The 21,224-nt window shown below is 44.4% G+C and overlaps 2 protein-coding genes across 2 annotated transcripts in view; one reads left to right on the top strand and one right to left on the bottom strand.

Annotated features, from left to right (window-relative positions):
• THSD1 (thrombospondin type 1 domain containing 1) overlaps window positions 1-7,806 on the top strand; it is a 30,055-nt gene extending 22,249 nt beyond the window's left edge. The window contains exon 5 of the mRNA XM_066544941.1: window positions 2,304-7,806. Within this exon, the coding sequence (XP_066401038.1) occupies window positions 2,304-3,679 (1,376 nt within the window). The 3' untranslated portion in view covers window positions 3,680-7,806. The remainder of the gene's footprint in view (window positions 1-2,303) is intronic.
• A 789-nt stretch (window positions 7,807-8,595) lies between these two features.
• Window positions 8,596-16,459, bottom strand: LOC136570721 (fibrinogen-like protein 1). The gene is made up of 8 exons (XM_066571171.1): window positions 16,402-16,459; window positions 15,034-15,115; window positions 14,102-14,312; window positions 12,876-13,035; window positions 11,637-11,734; window positions 11,469-11,557; window positions 9,875-10,065; window positions 8,596-8,918 (listed from the first exon to the last, which is right to left on the bottom strand). The coding sequence occupies exons 2-8, from the start codon at window positions 15,103-15,105 to the stop codon at window positions 8,729-8,731; spliced, it is 1,011 nt and encodes a 336-aa protein (XP_066427268.1). The 5' UTR covers window positions 15,106-15,115; window positions 16,402-16,459; the 3' UTR covers window positions 8,596-8,728.
• Between the last annotated feature and the right edge of the window lie 4,765 nt (window positions 16,460-21,224).

Below are 21,224 nucleotides of genomic sequence, written 5' to 3'. Positions count from 1 at the left end.
TCTTGCACACGCTTTCTAATCCTCCTGCTCCCACATGGAGCAGCTGCCTTTACAGAATCACATACATGGTTACATCCCATTGAATCTCAGCTTGCTCAAGGAGGGGTTTGACACTCTGACTTTACAGTATTCATCCACTGCCTAATCTCAAGCTGGGAGTATCACCCTCACCCTTCCCATTCCAGCTGTCTGCAGCTTTCAGGAGCAGACGGGTTCTGTTTCCAGCATAACTCTGCAGACATTAGTCCAGCAGATGGAGCAAATGGCTGAATGAGCAAGGCCTGCACATGGTGCAGGGGCCAATGAGGTGCAGGGAGAAGTGAACCACAGGGACCTAGTCCTTTTTGAAACCTCTCAGTTCCTTGCTGTTAGCTGTGTATCCCAAACAATGCAGCACAGCATGCATTACAAATAGAGAATGGAGTATTTGGAAAATATCCATAAGCAAAAACGACTGAGAGAAGGATGAAGAATGAATTAATTGGTCTGCTGCAGTGGTGCTGAATAGAGCAAATGCTGGCCCTGCTTACTTCCCTGAGGTCAGCTTGTTCACTCCCCTCTCAGGCATCCAGAGCAGCAGTGCTCTGGGCTCTGGCATAGGGGCATTGGACTGAATGCAGATTTTAGAGATCCTCCTTTAAGATTCAGCAGGCAGTGTTCTTGTTCTTTAAGTTGATTTCAAGCTCTCAGAGTGACACAAAGATCAAAGTTAATGCAATGGTAGGATTTTTTAGAGGACTTGGGATTGTTAGGTAGCCCTGAAATAGGGAAGTGGATCTCCTTCTCAGCCCAGCACCCTGCACTTTTTCTGTTCTGTAGCAGCCTGAGACCTTCTGGCCTGTGTTCATCAGTGCCTTTGTGCATCCTGCCCACCTAACAGCTGCACTACCAGCTTGCTGTTGAGTGTGTGTTCTCCTGAATTATGGGAAGTACATGGTGTCCAGTTCTTGTTATTCTGCAGTCACATTTCCTGTTCCTGGGCAGTCGCTGTGGTGCAGGCAGGTGCACCTGCCAAGTATTACAGCTGCTTGTCTGTCAGTCTAAAGGAAGGCTTTGGGTTCTGGATAAAACTAGAGACTAGGGCAGGGTTGTTCAGTTGGTTTCGTTTGAGCTCACACCTTCTTGGCCAGCTCTTGTCAACTGCAACTAATCAGCCTTGTCCTCCAATAAAATCTTCATGGCTTTAGAGAGCTCATGTCTGACCAGAACAGAAGAATTTGGGCAATGCTAACAGATACTAAAATTAGCTACTGGGCCAATTAATCCACTTTTTACCATGCTGTATTCTGTTCAAGATTGCCCCTGAAATACTTGAGACCTCATTCAAAACAAAGAATTACCAATTTGTCATTGGTTCAGCCATCTGTAATGTGGTGGAATGGGCAAGTGAGAGGTTTAAACAGGGCTGTGGACAGCTCTGAGATTGTCACATTACGGGTTAGAATCATAGAATATCTCAAATTGGAAGTGGCCCATAAGGATCATAGAGTCCAACTCCCTGCTCCCCCAGGACTACTAAAGCTAAACCATATGACTGAGAGCATTGTCCAGACAGTCTGTGAATTCTGGATGTGATGACTTCTCTAGGATGCCTGTCCTGGTGGCTAATTACTGTCTCAGTGAAGAAAGGTTTGCAGAGTACTCTTCACTGTTGCAAGTCCCATCTCCAGTCCACAAGAGAAGGGTATCAGAATGGTAGTAGAATGCTGGAGAAAGAGCAATGGCACTTTCAGTTGAAAGCTTGCTGTGGCATGGGAAGGTTTTGTCCTCTGGAAATGTGGCACCAGACAGTGATAGAAGCATCCTCAGAGGACTGCTTAGAAAAGTTGCATTGCCTTTCCTGATGCTGCCTCTCTCTTCAAATTCATTTCAATTCTCACACCCACTTAAGCTCTCCTAAAAATAATTTTAAAGTGATACCTGAAGTACTTGCCTGGGTTGAGTTCTTTTTACCCCTTTTATGTCACTTTTCAACAGGGAATCTAAATGGACTCTATAAAGAAAGGCAGAGTTCCGCCATTTTCCAGGTATTCAGTAATACCTTATGGAAATAGCAGAACAGGAAAAAATAACTATTACATTTAAAAGGTCTGTGGCAGTCTTGGTTTAAAGTAAGTAGATGTTCATGCCAGTTTGAAGTCATCAAGTAGTAAATCATCTCCAATGAACAAATTTTAATGGCAGACAACTTCCTGTACTGTATTAATGACTTCTTTTCCTTGGTAGTGAAGTATCCATCCTCAAATACCAAAATGCTGCTGCCAGTGCAACTCTCTGACAGATGTGTGTGCTCTTTCTTACAGCTGTCCAGCCTCCCACCCCACCTTCTGTTCAGCCAGGAGAGGATCAGAAAGCAAATAATATAGTTACCATCACAGGTATCTCGCTGTGCTTGTTCATCATCTTTGCCACTGTTCTTATCACCCTCTGGAGGAAGCTCTGCAGAGCTCAGAAGTGCAGCACCGCTGTCCGACGAAACTCCGTCCATTCCCCCGGCTTCCGGAAAAACTCAGATGAGGAGAACATTTGCCAAGGCAACAAGCAACGTGACAGCTTTGCTGAAGGAGGGGATGCTCCTGTTAACATTCCCCTAACCTACAGGCGAAGCCTCCAATTTGCCCAAGAAGATGATGCCTCTGGAAGTGAAAACTTTCAGCCAAATGCCCAAAAAATAATCCCTCCAATTTTCAGCTACCGCCTGGCACAGCAGCAGCTGAAAGAGATGAAGAAGAAAGGCCTGACAGAGACCACTAAGGTGTACCATGTCTCTCAGAATCCTCTCACGGACACGGTTCTTGGTGCCACCACCATGCTTCCCCTGAGCGGGGAAAACCAAGAGGAGGCAGCGGCAAACAAATTTCGGATCAAATCTCCATTCCTGGACCAGCCAGCCAGTCAGCCCAAGTTCCTGGGAGAAGGTTCTCACCCTAGGCTGGATTTTCCATTCTCACAGGCCAATCCTGCAATAAGCCCTACCCAAACCTTGGTAAGAAGAGGTCATTTCAAGCACCAGGATAACAGAGCGGACTTGCCTGAGAGGGGCTGTCACAGAAACTCGCAGTTCAGAAGAACAGCCAGTTTCCATGAAACTAAAAAGGCCAGGCCTTTCAGAGAGAGAAGCATGTCCACTCTCACACCCCGACAGACTCCTCTCTACAACTCCAGGACCAGGACATGGGACCATGGTCTGGAGGACAGGACGCGGCCAAAATCAAGAAACGCTAATCCAGCTTCTGAAAAGCTGGATCAGCCCCACGGCACTGTGCTGGGGTGTGAACCACAGGGCCATGGCACAAAGCCCCACCACAGGGCAGGTCCCCCGGTGAGGAAGCTGGACCTGATCACGGATCACCAGCCTGCTGGTCAGGAGAGGGCAGCTGAGAAGCCTGAGCCCAGCCGAAGTAAGAGGGGCCCTTCACCTAACCCCAAAGGTGTGTGGCGGAAAGAAACCGGCCCAAATGGCAAAGATAATTCCCAGAGAGGCCAAAGCGTCAGCCCTTCCCAGTATCGAAGGGACAAGTGCCAGAGCTTCCCCCTGGACCCTGAGTTTGCCTTTTATGACAATTCCACTTTTGGCTTAACGGAGGCGGAGCAGCAGATGATCGACCTCCCTGGGTATTTTGGCTCAAATGAAGAAGATGAAACAAGCACTCTGAGCATTGAGAAGCTGGTGATCTGAGTGACTCATCGCAGCCCTGCAGGAGTGGCGTGCGTGGGAGAGGATCTGCAGGATCACTTGGCTTCTGGTGAAAGAAAGAGCAGGAGTCATGTTACCTCTACACACAGCAGCAGGGAGTAATGCCCCAGGTCTGGCTTGTGGGAACATATTCCTTTCTAATTACTGAAAAGTGCTTTCATATAATTATTTTTTGTATGTATGTGGGTACAAGACACACAAAGTACCCTGGGAAGGAACACGTTAGTTAGGGTGTGGCTCAGGAATAGCCAATAGATTTTATTGTGTAAAGCATCATGTTTTGTGCATCATACATGAAGAGTGCCGCTGACATTTCCCACCTTGTCCACTGTGTACTGGTAGACTGTGAGATATTGAAGTATCCACTGTCCAGCACCCTCAACCATCTGCCCTGATTAGTGAATCATTTCCCATCTAGAAAGCATTTCCCATCTAGAAAGCACAAAGCTCAATCTGTGGGCAGTTTTCATCATTTTTCTGATAGTCATCAGTGAACTTTGTTGATTTGTAGGTGTTGCTCAAATAACTCATATGGTGGGGGGTGTTTTAGCTGGTTGCATGAAAGTGCAAACAATTGATGCTGAATATTTGAGTGAATTTAAAATTGAGGAGACATTTTCATCATTCAAGACTTTGATATTTTCTTACTGTCAATGTTTATATCAAGAAAACAATGTACAAATATTTGCAGGAAATTAGTACAAAAGGCATGCTACAGGGAGGGCAAAGAAAACAGGTGATCAGATTTTAGTCCTCACAGAAATGTTACCCCAGCATGTTACCTGTCAAAAGCAGTGAGAGAACTGTTGAATTATAAATCCTTTCCATAGTCATCCTTTCCTTTATTAAAATTTTTAAATGTAAACACATTGACAATAATACTACTATGGCAAGCTCAAAATAAATTATGAACAAAACCAGAAAACAACAAGATTATTTGATTAATACCTGTTCTGGGAACAAAAAATTAAAATGGCTTGACAATATCTGGTGATTCACAGGGAATCTTATAGAATCATTTACATTGGAAAGACCTCTAAAATAATTAAGTCCAACCATTAACATAACACCACTATGTTCACCACTAAACCATACCCCTTAACTGCCACATCCACACACCTTTTGAACACCTCCAAGGACAGTGATTCCACTGCTTCCCTGGGATACCTCTTCCCATGCCTGACCACTCTTTTAGTGAAGAAATTTTCCCTCATATCAAATCTAAATCTCCCCTGGCACAACTTGAGGCCATTTCCTCTGATCCTGTCATTTTTTACCTGGGAGAAGGCGCCAACTAACTCCCACCTTGCTACAACCTCCTTTCAGAGAATTGTAGAGAGCAGTAACAGTGAAGTACAAAAACCATGATGGGCTTTTTTGTTGTGTTTTAAAACCAGACATCACAAATTTGCCATTAGATTTTGCTGTAAGTATTCAGATTTGGGTGGGAACTCCAGTTAAAAGCAGAAGCAGAGCTCAGGCCTTTCTGGATGACTAAGACTTTTCTTGCCATTTGTTAGGATAACCGTCTCTCTGGGGACTTTGCCAAGACCAGGGGAATGCTAGTGGGTAGAAACAAGAAAAGAGGAGATGCTTCCCATGGAGGTTGGTGTAAGAGAAGAAAGGTTTAGGCAGTGGACTATTAGACTGAAATCAACTCTCCCCTAAGGAGCCTAACCCTGCATGCCCTTTAACCTGCCTTGTGGGTGTGAAAGCAAAATTAGCCTGTGCTCCATTGTCATGAAGTAGGCTGCTATCTTTCTCAAAACTGGCTTTCTGAGCAGAGAGATTTCCCAATCCCACACTTCTTCCACCCCAGCCCTGTTCCCCCCAAAACCAACAGCAACATTAAAGGAAGAGCAGCTTTACTGTGTGTAAGTGATGGCACCCTGCTGCAGTGTCCAAAGCTGGCACAGGTAGCTTGACAGGCGCACGGTGTTACTTGCTGTGACAACATAGGAGGAGCAAGCCTCAGCATTTGGCCACCAGAGTCAAATCTGGCTGTTTGAATGGCCTTCCTGATGGGTAATGCTTTGCAGCTGCTGCTGGAGTGAGGGATCTGACTCGATGGGTGATGTGAGCTCCCTCTTTCCCGGGAGCCATGCCAAGATGCTGATGTTCAGCCCTTGGCCCAGCGTGGTGTTGGTACCAGTGATGCATTCCCATGAACTGTCAGCTTGAAAAGCTGTTTAAAGCATCTAAAAACATGTTCACACTTGAAGAGTTATCCAAAGGCAATCAAATGTAATGAGCCTTTAAATTGACTTTAGTGAGCTGGAAATCGCGCCTCTGAAACAATTGCTGCTCAGGTTACTTACCCTGCCTGTACTAAGGTAAGGTCTGTGGTGTGAAGTACCTTCTCCCTGAAGCAGTGATCCATCATCATTGGAGCTGCAGGGCTACAGTATCTGTTTAAGCTTTGTTGAGCCTCTCAGCATGGGAGAGAGACCCTGGAGAAATGGGAGATCAGATGTGCAGTGCAGCAACATTCAGCAAGCATTCCCCTAGGCTTCAGCGGGAGGGATCGCAGCTTGGCGCTAGCCCTCAGATCCACTAAGTACTCAGCTAGTGCCATTCTACCCTGTTTATTAAGATTAAAGGTGGTTCTGAAATGCTTCCTGAGGTGTGCTGTGGGATTTGCAGGCTCCTGTGCAAAGCCCTGTGACCCTTGCATCTCAGAGGGGGTTTCCTTTGCCACAGGAGGGCAGAGAAGGGGCAACGTTGCTCTAAATCAGATGCTGCTTTCTGTAGAGTTGTCCCAGTGTTGGGCTGTGTTATGCATTAGATGTACTTACGTACATTTTACATCAAAGGCAGCAGGGCAAGCCCCTTCCCTCCCAGCTTGTCGTGCCTTGGCCTCCCTTTCTCTCTCAGAGACAGGAGAAACACCCTGACACTGATGTTGGATGAAGGCAGTCCAGCTCTAATGCCTGCCCCTCCATACTGACACACAGGGAAACAGGCTCCATAGTCTGGACTTTGCATCGCTCATTGCTCACTCACTGGGGAACTGGACTGGGTGCTAGTTGTCTGATTAAGCCCTGCTGACTTCATCTCCAGCTTGATAATCCATTATCAGATAGGTTACCAGATGCTTAATGAACTGCCAGACCACAAATGCTGTCCCCTAAATGCTGTAGTTTCCACAGTCTTTGCCCTACTTCCTTAGCTCTCTGCTGAAGGATGGGATTGAGCATCAACTGCCAGAAGGCATGAACTTATTTCACTCACATTTCTCTGTGTCTTCAAAACAACAAAAATTATCCTTTCTGCCCTCAGCACTCCTCAGAGGCCACACAGTTTTAATGTGTGCAAAGTCATTCCTTACGTCCCAACATGCAGTTACAATCTTGCACTGAGATTTTACTGTATCACAATACAGAAGCAGTGATCAGAAGGGAAAGGATAAGTGCTGCCTTTTTGCAGCCCTTTCTTCACAAGGGCAATCTCATTTCAGACATGTTGGTGAAAATTTCATCCCACATGAGCATGCTTGAGAAGAGGGCAGGGGGGCAGTCTAGCCAAGGGCACAGGCTCTAGCAGCACAGCTCCCTGGAGTGCTGCCCATTACACTGGGATGTTCATGCTTGCAATCACTGGGATGTCTAGGAAGCAGAGGAGCCAAACCATGTTTTAAACTCAACCTTCACCTCATGCCTCTGCATGGTCTCCAGGACAGCTTGAGCCATGAAAATTAAACTTACCTTGCAGACTCTTTCAACTACCCAAGACAACAGGTGAAAAAGCACCAGAGCCAACACTGAAAGAATACATTTCTCATATTATGAGCTTTCCAAGATTTTGATCCAGATTTCTGTTCACATTCCTATTGTTGAAAACCAGATAAAAAGTATTAAGTCCTACTCAGATGGTTTTATTTCACTCTTTGTCGATATGTATTTAAATTACAGTATGTATGGATATAAAAGCAAGTAAATGGAAAAGAAATACCAGTTTAAAAATTATCATAAATCAGAAAAAAAAGGAAGCAGGTTTATTCTACAGCATGGTAGTTAAATTATTTGCATCAAGCTGATTCTGCTGTTCATTTTTAATTGTTGTTATTTAACAGCTGTAGAAAATAAATTTTCAGTATTCCATTTCTTTCACTCATTTGTGTTGCTCTTTCATTTCACCCAGTGAGACAATGAAAGCAGTGTGCCTGGTGGTTCATCCACTTTCTGATTCCTCTTCACTAATGCAAGGTCATCTGGTAAATTACTGGAGAATGTACAGGAGAATGACTGCATTTCAGGAACTCCTAGGAATATCTGTGTTCACCTTAATTTTAGTCAAATCTTCATAATTTTAATCTGGGGTTTAAAACTGGCTGGCAGGATTGTCTTTGTCTGCTTTAATGTCTTGTGGTATTCTCTAGCAGTGGATCTGCAGCAAGAAGCTGTTGGAATGGGATTCACACTGTCCACGTTGTGGGTGTTTACTTTGAAGCAGCCTTCGTCTGGGTGCAGATTAGCAGTTGGAGCATGTCAATCCACAGGTTTGGTTTCACACACTCCAGAAGCACTCTGCAACTGAAGTGTGGCAATTAGAACCACAAGGAAAGTTGCTTAAAAACATTCTCCTGAAACAGATCAAAGCACTAACAAAGGCATACCAGATGAAGTCCAGTTCCCCATCCCCTTGTTCTTTCTATCCTGATGTTCTCATAACTGAAACACTGATGGTTAAAATCAAGATGAGAAATGTTTAGATCTTGAAAAGTATAAATTGATTAAAGGACATGCTTGATCCTTCGAAGTCCAGAGAACTTTAAAGAAACATTCTCCAACAAAGTCTTGAAAACTGCTGAAAAAGAAATCTCTGGTTATTCCATGACTGTGATCCATATATTTTTTATTAAAATGTTGTCTGGCTGTGCTCAAACAACTCGTGCTGTTAGCTTCAGGTAGCAGAAGCAGGTGCAACTCCAGCTATCAAGTGCAGGTTTGGCGATTGGCAGCAGCAGAGCACTGGCTATCAACTTACACCACTCTTTTCAGCCTGTGCTTTTCTCTTTCCAAAGCAGCAGTTTCAGCTGGCCTGACTGTTGTCACCATCTCCGCTCTCTCTGTCGATAAAGAATGGAGCCCTGATTTTCATGGCTGAGTATTTCAGTGAGTACCACATCCCGTGCCATGTAGACCAAACCAAGCCATCATCATGGGGTCCACTGTACCTCCCTCTTTTGTAGTATTGGCCATTGAGGTTTACAGCATGGCACCTTGGAGCAATGTAGGAAAGACAAGAAGGGAATTCAGTTTAGCATGAGAAGATCTGCATCATTGCAGTGAAGTACCGTTCTCACACAATAGATATCTAGATATACCAGGGCGGGATGGTCTAAATGGTTAATGCTTTTAGTGGAACACATTAATATGTGAGTCATCCTAAAGCATCCTAAAGCAGACACCTACACTGGTCAGATAATTCTGCCTGTTGACTCCTTCAGGTGTATGAACTATGGGCATTAGAACTGCATGGCCTGAACAAAGGAGTGTAGTGCCATTTGGTACACTCTAGCTCAAGTGTAGGCAGCTCCATATTGACACCTAAAAATGCAGATGTCTTTTCATCAAGGTAAATCCTGCTGTTGATATACATTTTTTAGCTCCACCAATTTCAAGTGGTATGTGATGAGAATCTGGCCTAAGAGGGTCATCCTGTACTAAAGCAGAGAAAATCTGAGAGTGTTATATCCCAGATTCCAGGGCTGTTAAACATGAGTCCCTATCCATTGATGTGTGGCATATGCCCAAACAGCAAACACACCCTTATAACTGTTGTGGGGTAGCTCTGCTCTTAGACAGAGGGTCCGCTCTAGGGAAATGTTCTTTGTACACACTTCACCTTACCATGGCTACAGTTGTTTTCTTCACTGGAGTATAACACAAAGCACTTTCAGGAATTTTAACTGAGCTCTTTTCCTTCCAGGTCATTGTCCTCTGTGCATTTGTTCTGACCCATTTTCTTAAAGTGAATTCAACTTACCTGCTTTGCTCTAATGAAAGTAGTAAATTGTTTTCCTTTGAGGATCTGTAGGTCTGAACGTCTAGGTTTGGCTGTGAGAGGTGGCAAGTGCACACAGCAGCCTCCAGCTGCTATAAGGCAGGCAAGTCCTCTCAGCTGTGCAGCCACCCACAATCTACACATCCAAGAGGAATCAGCTGTTTTCCATACCTGTTAAACCACCAGCCACCCTTGTTCTCTGATGCACAGTTGCCTGCCAGGAACTGATCGTGATCCTTATCAAATGTGGTGAACTGCATCCCTCTGTGAGAAGCTGACCACTGATCTTCAAAATTGCTCCCACCAGACAGAGCGTCGCCAGCATTACCAGAATAGGTGCCAAACCATAACCTGTAATTTTCCTGCAAGAATATGTGAAACATTTATTTTATATCCATTCTTTCTGCCTTTCCTCACAGTTTTGAGGCCAAATTAGCTCTGGATATTTAATTCACTGTCAAAGCCATGACTGTTGAAGTCAAGGGTGACTTTTGTCTCCATGCTTTAATGATCCTAGTGTAGATCAATGCAGGATTTAAACTTCTAGAAGGGATTGGTAATTACTGCTGCTGCTACAAAAGGCTCCAGGTTTATTGTCATTAAACAACCATGTAATACACTTTACAGCAAGATGGAAAGCTCTTTCTAGCTGATCAAGAACAACTTAGCAAAAACTGCCAAGTGTCAAGTAATTGCCTTCATAAACAGAGCAGTTCTTCAGCTAGAATAAATGCTTAGGCATTTTGCTCTTCCAAGGACTAGAAGCCATCTGATTACTATGATCTGGTCCTGCTAGGAATATTTAGAATAATAGTTCCATTGTGCACAACTAACAGGTTGAAGAGATATTAGATATTAAATGGATGGTCACATTTGTGTTGTGGGCTTTCTCCTGTCATCACTGGCCTCATTTCTTTATGAAAAATGGCAGTAAGGTATTGAAATGCAGCTGTTCAAACTTTTCATAAGAAACCTCTAATTGCAAACTGAGTTTAATGTAAACATTTCTGGAGCGGCGATGGAGCTGGAACTAGGACTGGTCCATGCAGTATCCTTGGTTATTTGGGCTAGTTACATGTGGTATTCAGGAAGGCAAGTCTGCAAAGAACAGCACCTGTACGGAGCTGGACACTGTCTACAGCTAGAAAGCACATAATGAAAATACAGGGTGTCTGTCTCAGGGCTTTCTGTGTCTGTAGCAGTAGGTATAGTGCTACAGGTACCTCTCTTCAAGATAGGAACTTACAACTGCTCTTTCAAAGCTTTGATTAGAATTCCCTGTTTATTTCAAAATAAACTTGAGAGGATTTGCTCTGGCACTTGCATTTTATGTGACAGTCTGAAACACTCTCTTAGAAAGCAGGAGAACAGGGTTCCACTTAGTTGCAGAGGTTCAGACACTAAGGGTCTTCTCACTCACAGAAGACTCTTAATCATGAGGCCAGAGGCAAATATATGTGGGAATCCCTGTGCCCTGTGGCCAGGGAACTGCCCTCTGTTCAGCAGCACAGTTAGCAAGAGGGCACAAACATGTGATCCTGTCACCCTCTGACCTGGGCACTCAGTAGTCAGGAAAAAGTCCCAGATTTATGTCCCTGATCCCAGGGCTGTTTGTCAGTCAGACAAACTAGGAAGCCCAGGAAACCAGAGCAGGTAAGTTTTGCAGAGCTGTAGATACAACCCTGATACTGGTGTGATGCTGTGTATGCACTGCCCCACCCTCACAGACCAAAGCAAGCAAATCATTACTCTCTCCATTTCTTACCTGCTCATTTGCAAGCTGGAAATTTTCATAGATTGCATAACGTCTTTCCCCATGCCAGTCCATCAGGTCAATCTTTAATGAGTTCTCTCCTAAACATAAAGTTGTGTCATGTTAGATGAATACCTAACACAAATTAGAGAGAAATCTATGGAGAAAAAATACTTGGACCTCTAGCAAGCAGGTCATAGATGTGGTCATTGCCCAGCCAGTATTCATCATTCTTGCCCTGGAATTTCCCAAATCCCAGTTTGTAATCATCCCATTTCCTGCACAGAAAAATTTATAGATATAAATTTCATCATGAGAGGGGATTAGACAGTTTGTGACACTTGAGAATGGTAACAATTAAAACTTCACTTGTATCTAGATACTGTTTTCTAAAAGTATCCGATTCATCTAGGACTAAATACAACTCACAGCTCACCTTTTCCCCTGCTAAGCCTGTGCACACACATACATGGGGATCAAACCTTCAAACTGCTACATGCAGTGCTTGCAGACTGATGTTTCCAGTTAAAAGGAAAGGGAAAGCAGCAGCTGTCACATTGGTCTTCAGCAAAATACCTGATGTTGTTCTTCAGCAAGTCATAATTCACTGGCTCTATGTACTACCTTTGATATTCTCATATACTTCAGTGTGTGTCATCATTTTGAGTTTTAGCAACCCTGTGTTTATTCCTTCTCCCATGTTGTTATTATGGGTATTCATTCTGCCTGACCTTCATACTAGTCCTCTTCAGGATGTTTTTATTTCACTGGAACCACCATGGCTGGATAGCTACCACTCTCTGGGTAAGCTGGCTTAGAGTCACTTGAGGTAGCTTTGCAATGCACTGCATAGACTTTAGAAGGCATTAGATATGACCTGAAATTGTGTGTGCTGTGATAGTTAATTAACATTCATGAGGACGTTTCTTCCGAACTGTGCTACCAGAGCATCTCTCCTCCTAAAAATTTCAGTATGAAAGTCACCTCTCTGGGATTTTGCATAGGAAAAGGACAATCTGATTTGGCATTTTTAAAAGTTATCTGAATACGATAATAAATGTTACAACATGCTGAACATAATTCCTCATATCAGAACAGATCTGTTCAACAGGTCTCAGTCTGTGCACTGGTAGCAGACACCTGCCAATTTGGAGCCTTTGCCAGTCTTCAATAATGATAAAATATGCATTCAAATGCAGAGAACCCATGGAAATTCTCACCAAGTTGCAGATCCATTTTGCAAATGGCCCCCTACTGCCAACAGGTACCACCAGATTGTCCTAATCCTAAATTATCATCACTAATATATAGTCTTGCACATCCTGTTTCTCAAGGATGGGGGTTTGCCTGGTAGCAGGACAGGGGTAGGAGCTGGTGGCCAGACTGCAAGCCCTGTTGATGCAAGAACAATGCACCCACCTGTTGAAATTCTCCCTGCCGTTACTGCGCCGCTGAATGACGGTCCAGCCCCCGCCATCGGACATGTCACAGAATGCCAGGAAGGGCTCTCGGTCTGCTCTGGGCCTGATGCGGTAGTAGCCACTCGTGGTGCTCTTCCTGCCATACACTGCAGAGCAATCTGGGCACAACAGTACCTGTCTGTTAAATGGGCTGGGGGCAAAGCCAAGGGCTGTGTGCCACAAGGAGGAGATGTCACTGAGAGGCTCTATGGGACAAGGACACTTGGCCAGCCTGTGCATAGCTCTGCAAGCCCTGTAAAGTCAAAGGAAATGGTGCAGCAATGTAGGAGCTACACCAGTTTGCAAACTGCCAGCCTGACAAAGGGCTTTAAGGCTTGAAAGCCTTTACAGCCATGCCTTCTGAGGGAATAATGCCCAAATCTTTGGTGAGATGCAGGACAGCTGCAGCTTAGCCTGGGGCTATATCATGAAAGCCTGGGACTGAAACTTTATCTGTCAGCAAGATCATTTGCAGGGAAGCTAATTTCCATGTGGAAGGTAAGGCACCCTCAGCTGTACTTCTGATAAGATCAGGGAACAATATTTGTAAAATAATAGGCTAAGCTCCTGTGTCCAACTCTACCAGGAGTATCAGGAGAGAGCCTTTCAGGATCTCAGTGCTTCACACTTCCAATGTAATGCCCAAAGGCTAAAATCTTGGCTACAGGAAATGATGTCATTTATGACCATGTTCTCAAAGTAACACCACAGGACAAAGTATGCATGCCTGTTCCTGTGCCACAGAACTAATGGGGGAGCTGAGGAACAGGGAGACTTGGCTCATTCAAACAGCTGCAGCTGAGCCAGGCACTCTGTGCTCCCCTAAGCCACTCAGGGAATATGGGCTCTTCAAGAACAGGTCCCATCTCTTCGTAAAGCAGATGCCTAAAGCAAATCTGATGGAAAACATGAGAAGTGATTGCTCCTCTCTGCAGGCAAGAAGCCCAGCTGAAGATGTCCATTTTGTACCTGGGTAATAGCTGCCTACAGCTGGGATAAGTGACTCTAGCCCCAAGGGGTATCTTTTAGTGTCAGGGCAACCAGTCAGCTCTTCTCCTTCCCACGTATCTGTATTTTAAATCACAATCCACTTAAAAATTTTTAAACTTTTAGCAGACATAAAATATGACACATGGGACACTGCAGGAAGAAATAAACATTGTGGCACACTACTGTAAACTGTACCTTGGTCATACACTATCAAATTTCCACTGGTTGTGGGTAAAAGTGTCTCATGCTGCACGCTCCTGTTGCCTGAGAACAGTTCACTTTTCGTTCTGTGGTAAGTGTTCTCCAGTATGTCCTTCAGCTGCAATTCATATAAGTAAAGCAAGTCTTGAAGGTGTTTTAACCTTTGTCTTAATTTATTGTTGTCTAGGAGGCAGATATCTTTGTCCTATGGAGAAAATAAAACAAAACCCCCCACAATTCAGTCAGTGGTAAGGAGAGACACAGAGAAAGGAGTACCTGTCTCCTCTTGACCCTAGGATGTCACACTGCCTATGTGGATCAGCATGATTTCATGGTGATCCCTTCCTAAGATGTCCAAATCTTGCACAGCACAAGCTGTTGAATTGAAACCAGTGGAAAAAGGGTTTCTGTAACAACCTTGGCATTGATCGGAACATGCCATAATACGATCAGATGCACAAAAAATTTACTTTGGATGAAAATAATTTGTCTTGACCCCACTTGATGAGCTCAAGGGAAAGGTTTGCAAACTATGAAAGTGCTCAGGTTGATAAGAGAGGGAAAAACTTGGCTCTTGCACTGCAGATGGGTGAAACCAGCAAGGTTCCAGAATTAGCTTTGTGTAAAACTGAAAAAGAGCTGATATTTTGGCTACAAAAATACATTTTTTAAAAGAGATTTTTGTTGTTGTTTTTGTTGTTGTTTTGAATTCTTACTAATGTCAGTTCAGTCTCCCAGACAGCTGTACAGCCCTTAATGCTATGAAAATCCTGTATTATCAGCACAACATTCCTTTAGCTGCAGGCAGATGCCTCTTTGCTCTGCTCTTGCAGCTCTCCATCCCTCCTGTGGGGGAGCATCCATCTCTGCATGACTGGGAATGGGGAACCATTGAGAGAGTACAGAAACAGTTAAAAGATACACACCGAAAACCTGGGTGCAGGTGAGCCAAAGCTGACCAGAAGGAGCAGCAGCAACCAGTGCATCATCACACTCATTTCTTATCACCTGAAAAGAGGCATTGACAGGCTGTAATGGAAGCTTTTTTACTTCCTCTCGCAACTTAATCCCCTCTCACACTTATGTTTAATTCCCCAGGAAATGCTGCAGGATTTATTAAGGAGGTTGCTTGAAACTACAGGCAACACAAAATCAGGGTAAGATGCATATTAAGGAGAAGCTAAAGCACCAGTGCAGTATGCTGACAGGGATAAAGGCTCAGGTCTGCTCCTGAGTCCCCACAGAAATAAATACTCTGTGTGACTTCCCAGCAACCTCTGTATTTCCTCCCAGGTGTCCACACAGGAAGTTGCTCAGCAATCATGTCTCCTTGAGGACTTTTCATCAAAATCCCACAGAGTTTATTCAGTTCAAACTTCTCAAAGTGGAATTAAGAGGAATTTGCCTCCTGGTTAAGTGACTGTAGGCATTCCCCTCCTCATCCTTGGAGTGGTCTGTGAGGATGGGATTACCTTGGAGGCCAAGTCACACATGTGACAAACTGGACATGAGATAGTTTTTCCTTGGATTTCAGGGGAAAAGATGTCTACTGCAAATCTGCTCCAACACACAGATGTGGTTTTGATTGAAGAATCTTAGCTAGAAAATATGCTAAGGGACTGCCATTGGGAACATGCAGCTGAATGTGAGTGAACAGTACAAATTGTTTTCAGTGTGCTTGCATCGTGCTTTTTAAAAAAAACAACAAAATCAGAAAGAAAAAAAAATCTGAAAACTAGGCTAAACCCAACTCCCCTGCTTCACATCTGGAAGTGCTGCAGAAACTTGGCTCCCCAGCTCTGTGCTCTGAGTGATGTGCTTTGTTTCAGCTATGGCTCTATCAGCATCCCAGCAGCAGCTGATGCTAGAGCTGCTTCCAAACCACCAAAGCTGCTGCAACAGAGGAGCCCTCTGCCAAGATGGGCAGGCAGGGCTCAAAGCAAGCTGAGGGAAGAAGAGCTCCACAGAAATTGCCCATAAAAGATGACATGCAGGTGATGCCCCAGTCTGTGGCAATTTTTCAGCTCATAGAGAGAAGAGTTCAACATTGCAGCAGGGGAACCCTGTGAGCCCAGGAGCACTGGTGCTGTTCACACCACCCCACAGTGGTGCCAGTGGCTGCAGCACTGGTGCTGAGGTCAGATTCAGACTCCACATAGTGCCCATGGATGATGGCAAAAAGCTACCAGGAAGGGTGGGATGAGTGACAGCTCCTGGAAACCAGACAGTGCAGAGCAGAGAGAAAGAAAGCAGCTCCATCTACACCTTTACCAAGACACATGAAATGCACGTACCTGTCACTTGCCTTTCTTCAGACCTCCTCCCGGAAAGATTATCTCCCTTAAAAGTCAACTGCAAAAGAAAGTGATCATAAACCTGGCTGCATTTCAAGGGGTTGATGAGATTTTCCTCTGCAGATGACCTACATCAAGGGCACAGAGGAAGAATGTTTCACAGCACTAGGCAGTTTCACAGAAAAGGCACTCTCAATTCCTAGTGTGAAAGAGTTATCCAAACCCCAAGTTTTCTGTTGTTACCCAGTACTCATCTTGCTGCTTCCCAGTGAAAGTAAACAACAGGAGGCTTCTATCAGCAGTGTTGTCTAAAGGAGAGGGGAGAGGGGCTCTGCTGCTGGTGTACTATTACCTACCTTGACTAGGAAGCTCAACCAAGACTGACTTTGAGTGTTTATGTGAATCACTCAGAATAATGCTCCCTGTGGGAGTTTCAGCTCATGTTTTAACCCAGCCAAGATCATTTCAGTAAGTCCTGCAAGGTGGAAATAACACAGCTTTTCCATTCAGCATTCCTTTCGCTGTTTAATCTGTTTTATAAGAGCACAGCCGTAATGCCAAAGAAGCTGCAAATCTGAAGCAAGAAGCAAATGTGGGAGTATTAAGCAAGACTTGCTGTTAGACTGAAATCTCAGGAGGGTTGTGTAACTCTCCTGTGAGCTGGATGATTAGATTTGCTGGTTAATACAAACAAGGACATTTGTGAAAAAGAGAAAAAAACCACAAAACCAAACAGATGGGTGCCTCCCTTTGTATTTTGGCCAAGGAATTACAGATTATTTTAAAGAAAACAGCAGGAATGTTCCATTTTACAGAGCTTTCTTCAGAGGAGAGACCATGGGCACAAAAGACAGGGCACATAAACCCATAGTAAATGTCTGTGCTGCTCTTCAAGAAAGCAGGACTATCCAGCTACTACCAGCTACAGGAATGTGCTGTTTATTCCTTTAAAACTGCATTCCTCTTCTCCCACAAGAACCCTGATTCATTCCACTGCCAAAGGATTATGTAAGCAGTGCTTTTCTTCTCGCTTGTTTTCTAGCTCCAGTTTAAGACTGGTTTTGACGGCTATGAAATTGAGTGAAATGTTTCCTCCTCTCCCTAGTGGGTACTTGGCTCTTTTTTCTGCCCCTTTGGCCAGGAACTGCAGCTGGCAGCAGGGTGTGCAGGTACCATGCACTGGAGCACAGGGAGGCTGCACATTATCCCCTGGGGCTTTCACCAGCAGCAGCAACTCTTTCTCAGCTGGACCCATCCAGACAGTGCTCAACCTGCTGTGCAACAATTTATGGTCTTGTCAAAAAGGTGGCCAAAAATCTCATTGGCCTGTGAGCATCTCCTGATCCCAGGTGGGATCAGAGACAGGGCCAAGGCTGTGGTGTCAGTGTTGGAGTCGTGGTGTGGGTGTACAGTCAGTGCCTGCAGCTCTGTGCAGGGCCATAAGATTAAGGAGCATCAGGCCTCATAGCATTAAGTTCTGCTGGTCCCAGGGCAGAAGGGAGCAGTGAAACTGCAGTGCCAGTGAAACTCACATGTGTGCTCTGTCACTGCAGCTTTGCAGGAACAGGACTCAATCTCCAGCTCTTGTTCAATGGCTGCCAAAACATCTCAGAGCCAAGACATCTGGAGCACTCACTGCCTCTAGGCCTCTATCAATGTTCGCCTCAGCAACATCTGCATGTGAAAATTCTACTCAGCTGGAACATGGTTCTTGCATACCTGTGTCATGATTAACTTATTTTCCCAGGCTACAGAAAGCTTTAGGAATATCTGAAGCACAAGAGAGGGGTTGCCATGAGGTTGAGTTCACATGAGGGGGGGGTCTAGCAGGAGAGTGTCTTCAGGTACTGCTCCACTGGCTCGGAGCTAAAATAATCAAGTCATCATAAGGAATGTGGACACTGTGTGATCACCAATGTTTCCTCACAGATGTTGAAATCCCTAGGCAATGTGACAATAAATACTGGGTTGTGGTTTTTTTCCTGGAATACGCATGCTTCACAAATATTCTGGAATGCAAATTCCTGTTTAGTTTCTTGGAAGGAGATCAGATTCCCTTTTCTTAAGATACTCAGTGATCTTGTCAGCAAAAAATAACAGTCTCATCAACTAAAAACCTTCCTACCTTGCTGTCCTCCACCTTCCAGCAAAAGTATGAAGGTGCTGAAAAAACTATTATTCACACATTAAATGCAATACCAGCACACGCAAACTGGTGGATAAATGTGCTGAAGAGCGTGGCTCTAGGGTAGCTCTTGATATTCCAACAGTTATGGGGGAAAAATGGCTTGGAATGAACACAGGAACATGACACCTGATGGATATTAACATCTTCAGAGCCTAAAGGAACATCACTGCAGCTGGAAGACAGTAGTGGCATCTCAAAACTCTCCCAAGACCAATTTCTTGTTGGTTGATTGCTCTTAAAGGGGAAAGGCAAGAAATGAGGCAGACTGCTCCAGGCTCCAAAGGAGGTAGAGAGACCTGAGGATTTCACAGCAAGAGTCTGACTGCCTACCTGTGCTCTAGGAAAATACAGGGTAGTCTGGACCCAGCTCAAAGACAAACAGATTACTTGCAATGAATCCAGGTGCACTATGCATTTGCATTATTTTTATACTTCCCTATCACATGCCACCTTCCATGAACACCCTGCTCACTGGGAGAGACTGCAGACCAGGCTCCTGTGCAGGCACTGCAGGTGTGAAGGTACCTACCAGGGGCCTGCACACCCTTGATGTTTGAGCTAGTGCACATCTCTGCAGGAATCTGAGCTGCCAGCTTTTTTAAAACAAAGCTAATATATGAGATCTGAAACAAATATTTATTGTTTTTTAATCTAACAATAAAGGGTTTCATCAAAAGTAAGCTGAAATTAAAAGACCAGGATGACATCAGCCACCATAGTTTCAACCTGTGAAATAACCGAAACCGGCATTTGCGCATGAAAAGTCTGTGGCTGGTAAGCCAGGAGTAACCACAGAAATCTGTGTACAAAGCAGCAGCAATGGTGGCAAGCCACGAAACATGCTAGATCTGAATATTTTGATAACATTCAAAGAGCAAATACCTAATTCAGTTTAACTAATGAGTCTGCATGCAGCCTGTATCTAATGGGTTGACACAACAAATGTAATTATTTTGTAAGTTCCTGAGGGCAAGCACAGGTCACAGCAATCCCATGTCAGGAATAGCTGTACCAAAGGGAATTAAGACTAGAGGGGGTATGTGGATTCCATGATCTTCTACCTACTTCAGGTCAGACAACTTCCCTGACCTAATTCACTCCCATTTGAACTGGAATGTCCTTTGATTTTGCTGCAAAATATTTAGTGCAGAAGAACCAGCCACAAACCTTAGCATGTTCTCCCACTTTTTAATTACTTGCATTGTGCTTTTTTTTTTTTTTTTTGCCCGGAGTTTGAATCTTCCAAGTCTCATCCTGAGCAGGGTCATGGAGTGAGGAGCTGCTTTGGAGCTTTTCCTAGGCAGGGCTGAGGAACATGGCACAAGCACATCACACTTGTGAGCAGGGCACTTGGGTGGCATGGAGAGGAAAAGGAGGAACAAGTTCTGCTCCTGGAGAGATTTCATTTAATCTCTCCAGGCAGTTTAATGTAGAACAAGTAGATAGAGGTGAGAAGAGCTGTGGGTGGTGTATGACAGGGTGTGGTGGAGGTGGTCTCACTGTTGAGGGGGCTCCACAAACTGCAGTACTCTGCCTAGATTTGGGAGCCTGAACCACCTAGGCAGGGACAAGCAGCAGAGATAAGTGGTCAGGACAGGAGCAGAACTGCAGATTCTGGAGGGATCCCTGCAGCACAACAGAGAAGTGCCACATCAATTTAACTGCCTCAAAGGTTAGGCAATTCCTGAACAAATACCTTTGTAGTCATAAATGTTGATGGTGTGAGTCTGTGTACGCCCCTTCTGGGGCACCTTGTCCTTTTTCCAGATCCAGCCCTGTCTGACTGTGATTAAGTCACTCACATTAAGAGCCATACAAAGAGCCCAGACAATATTTCCAAAATCTTTCCTGCTTGTGGATCCAAGGATCTCACTCCTTTTGTCTACATGCCACAATCATCTGTCACTGGCTAATCCCTGCTGCTGTTGCTCCAGGACTTTTCAGGGTTACCTGACTTCCTCTGTCACTGATTCTCCAAGTCTGACCTGCATGGTGTTGCCTGGTGCAGTCAGGATGACTGTGATTCACAACACCTGAGAAGTTAGTCCAGAAATGCCTGCCAGCTTTTTGATGTGTGCACACACAGGCCATGCAGGTGGCAGGGAGTTAGAGGGACTGTCAGCAGACCTAGAATGTTTTTAACCTATGTTGATGGTCCTTCAGGTACCAAAGATCATCCTGAGGTCTTGTGTTCTGAGATTGACAGTGGATGTAAGTCACACTTTACTCAGTGCCAGGCAGTCGTTCCTATTCTGACCATGGTTACAACCTCTGTGTCAGCTGCAAACTTCATCACTCAGGATCTTATCCAGGCCATGGTTTAAAACAAAACAACACAACATTAAAAAATGCAAGACAACACCCAATCCCTGCAGAATCTCTCAGGAAAATAATTGCTTAAGTATGGTTTATATTTTAGTTATTTTAAGACTAGTGTGCTGCACTTACATCAATGTAAAATGGGTTGATTGAACCTTTTTAATCAAAGCTATTTTCTAGCCAGTCAGTTGCTTACAGAAGCAACAAAATATTTATATTTTAGCAGTAAAACATGCAATCTTGTTTTAGAAATATAGTGAACACAGGTATTTTCCCTAATCACCATGTTGATTTACAATTATTATTAATATAATTA

This window comes from Molothrus aeneus, chromosome 2, assembly GCF_037042795.1.
Source record: "Molothrus aeneus isolate 106 chromosome 2, BPBGC_Maene_1.0, whole genome shotgun sequence".
Classification (NCBI taxonomy): domain Eukaryota; kingdom Metazoa; phylum Chordata; class Aves; order Passeriformes; family Icteridae; genus Molothrus; species Molothrus aeneus.
The sequence above is the reverse complement of the archived record's forward strand: the minus strand, read 5'-3'. Positions and strand labels throughout refer to the sequence as shown.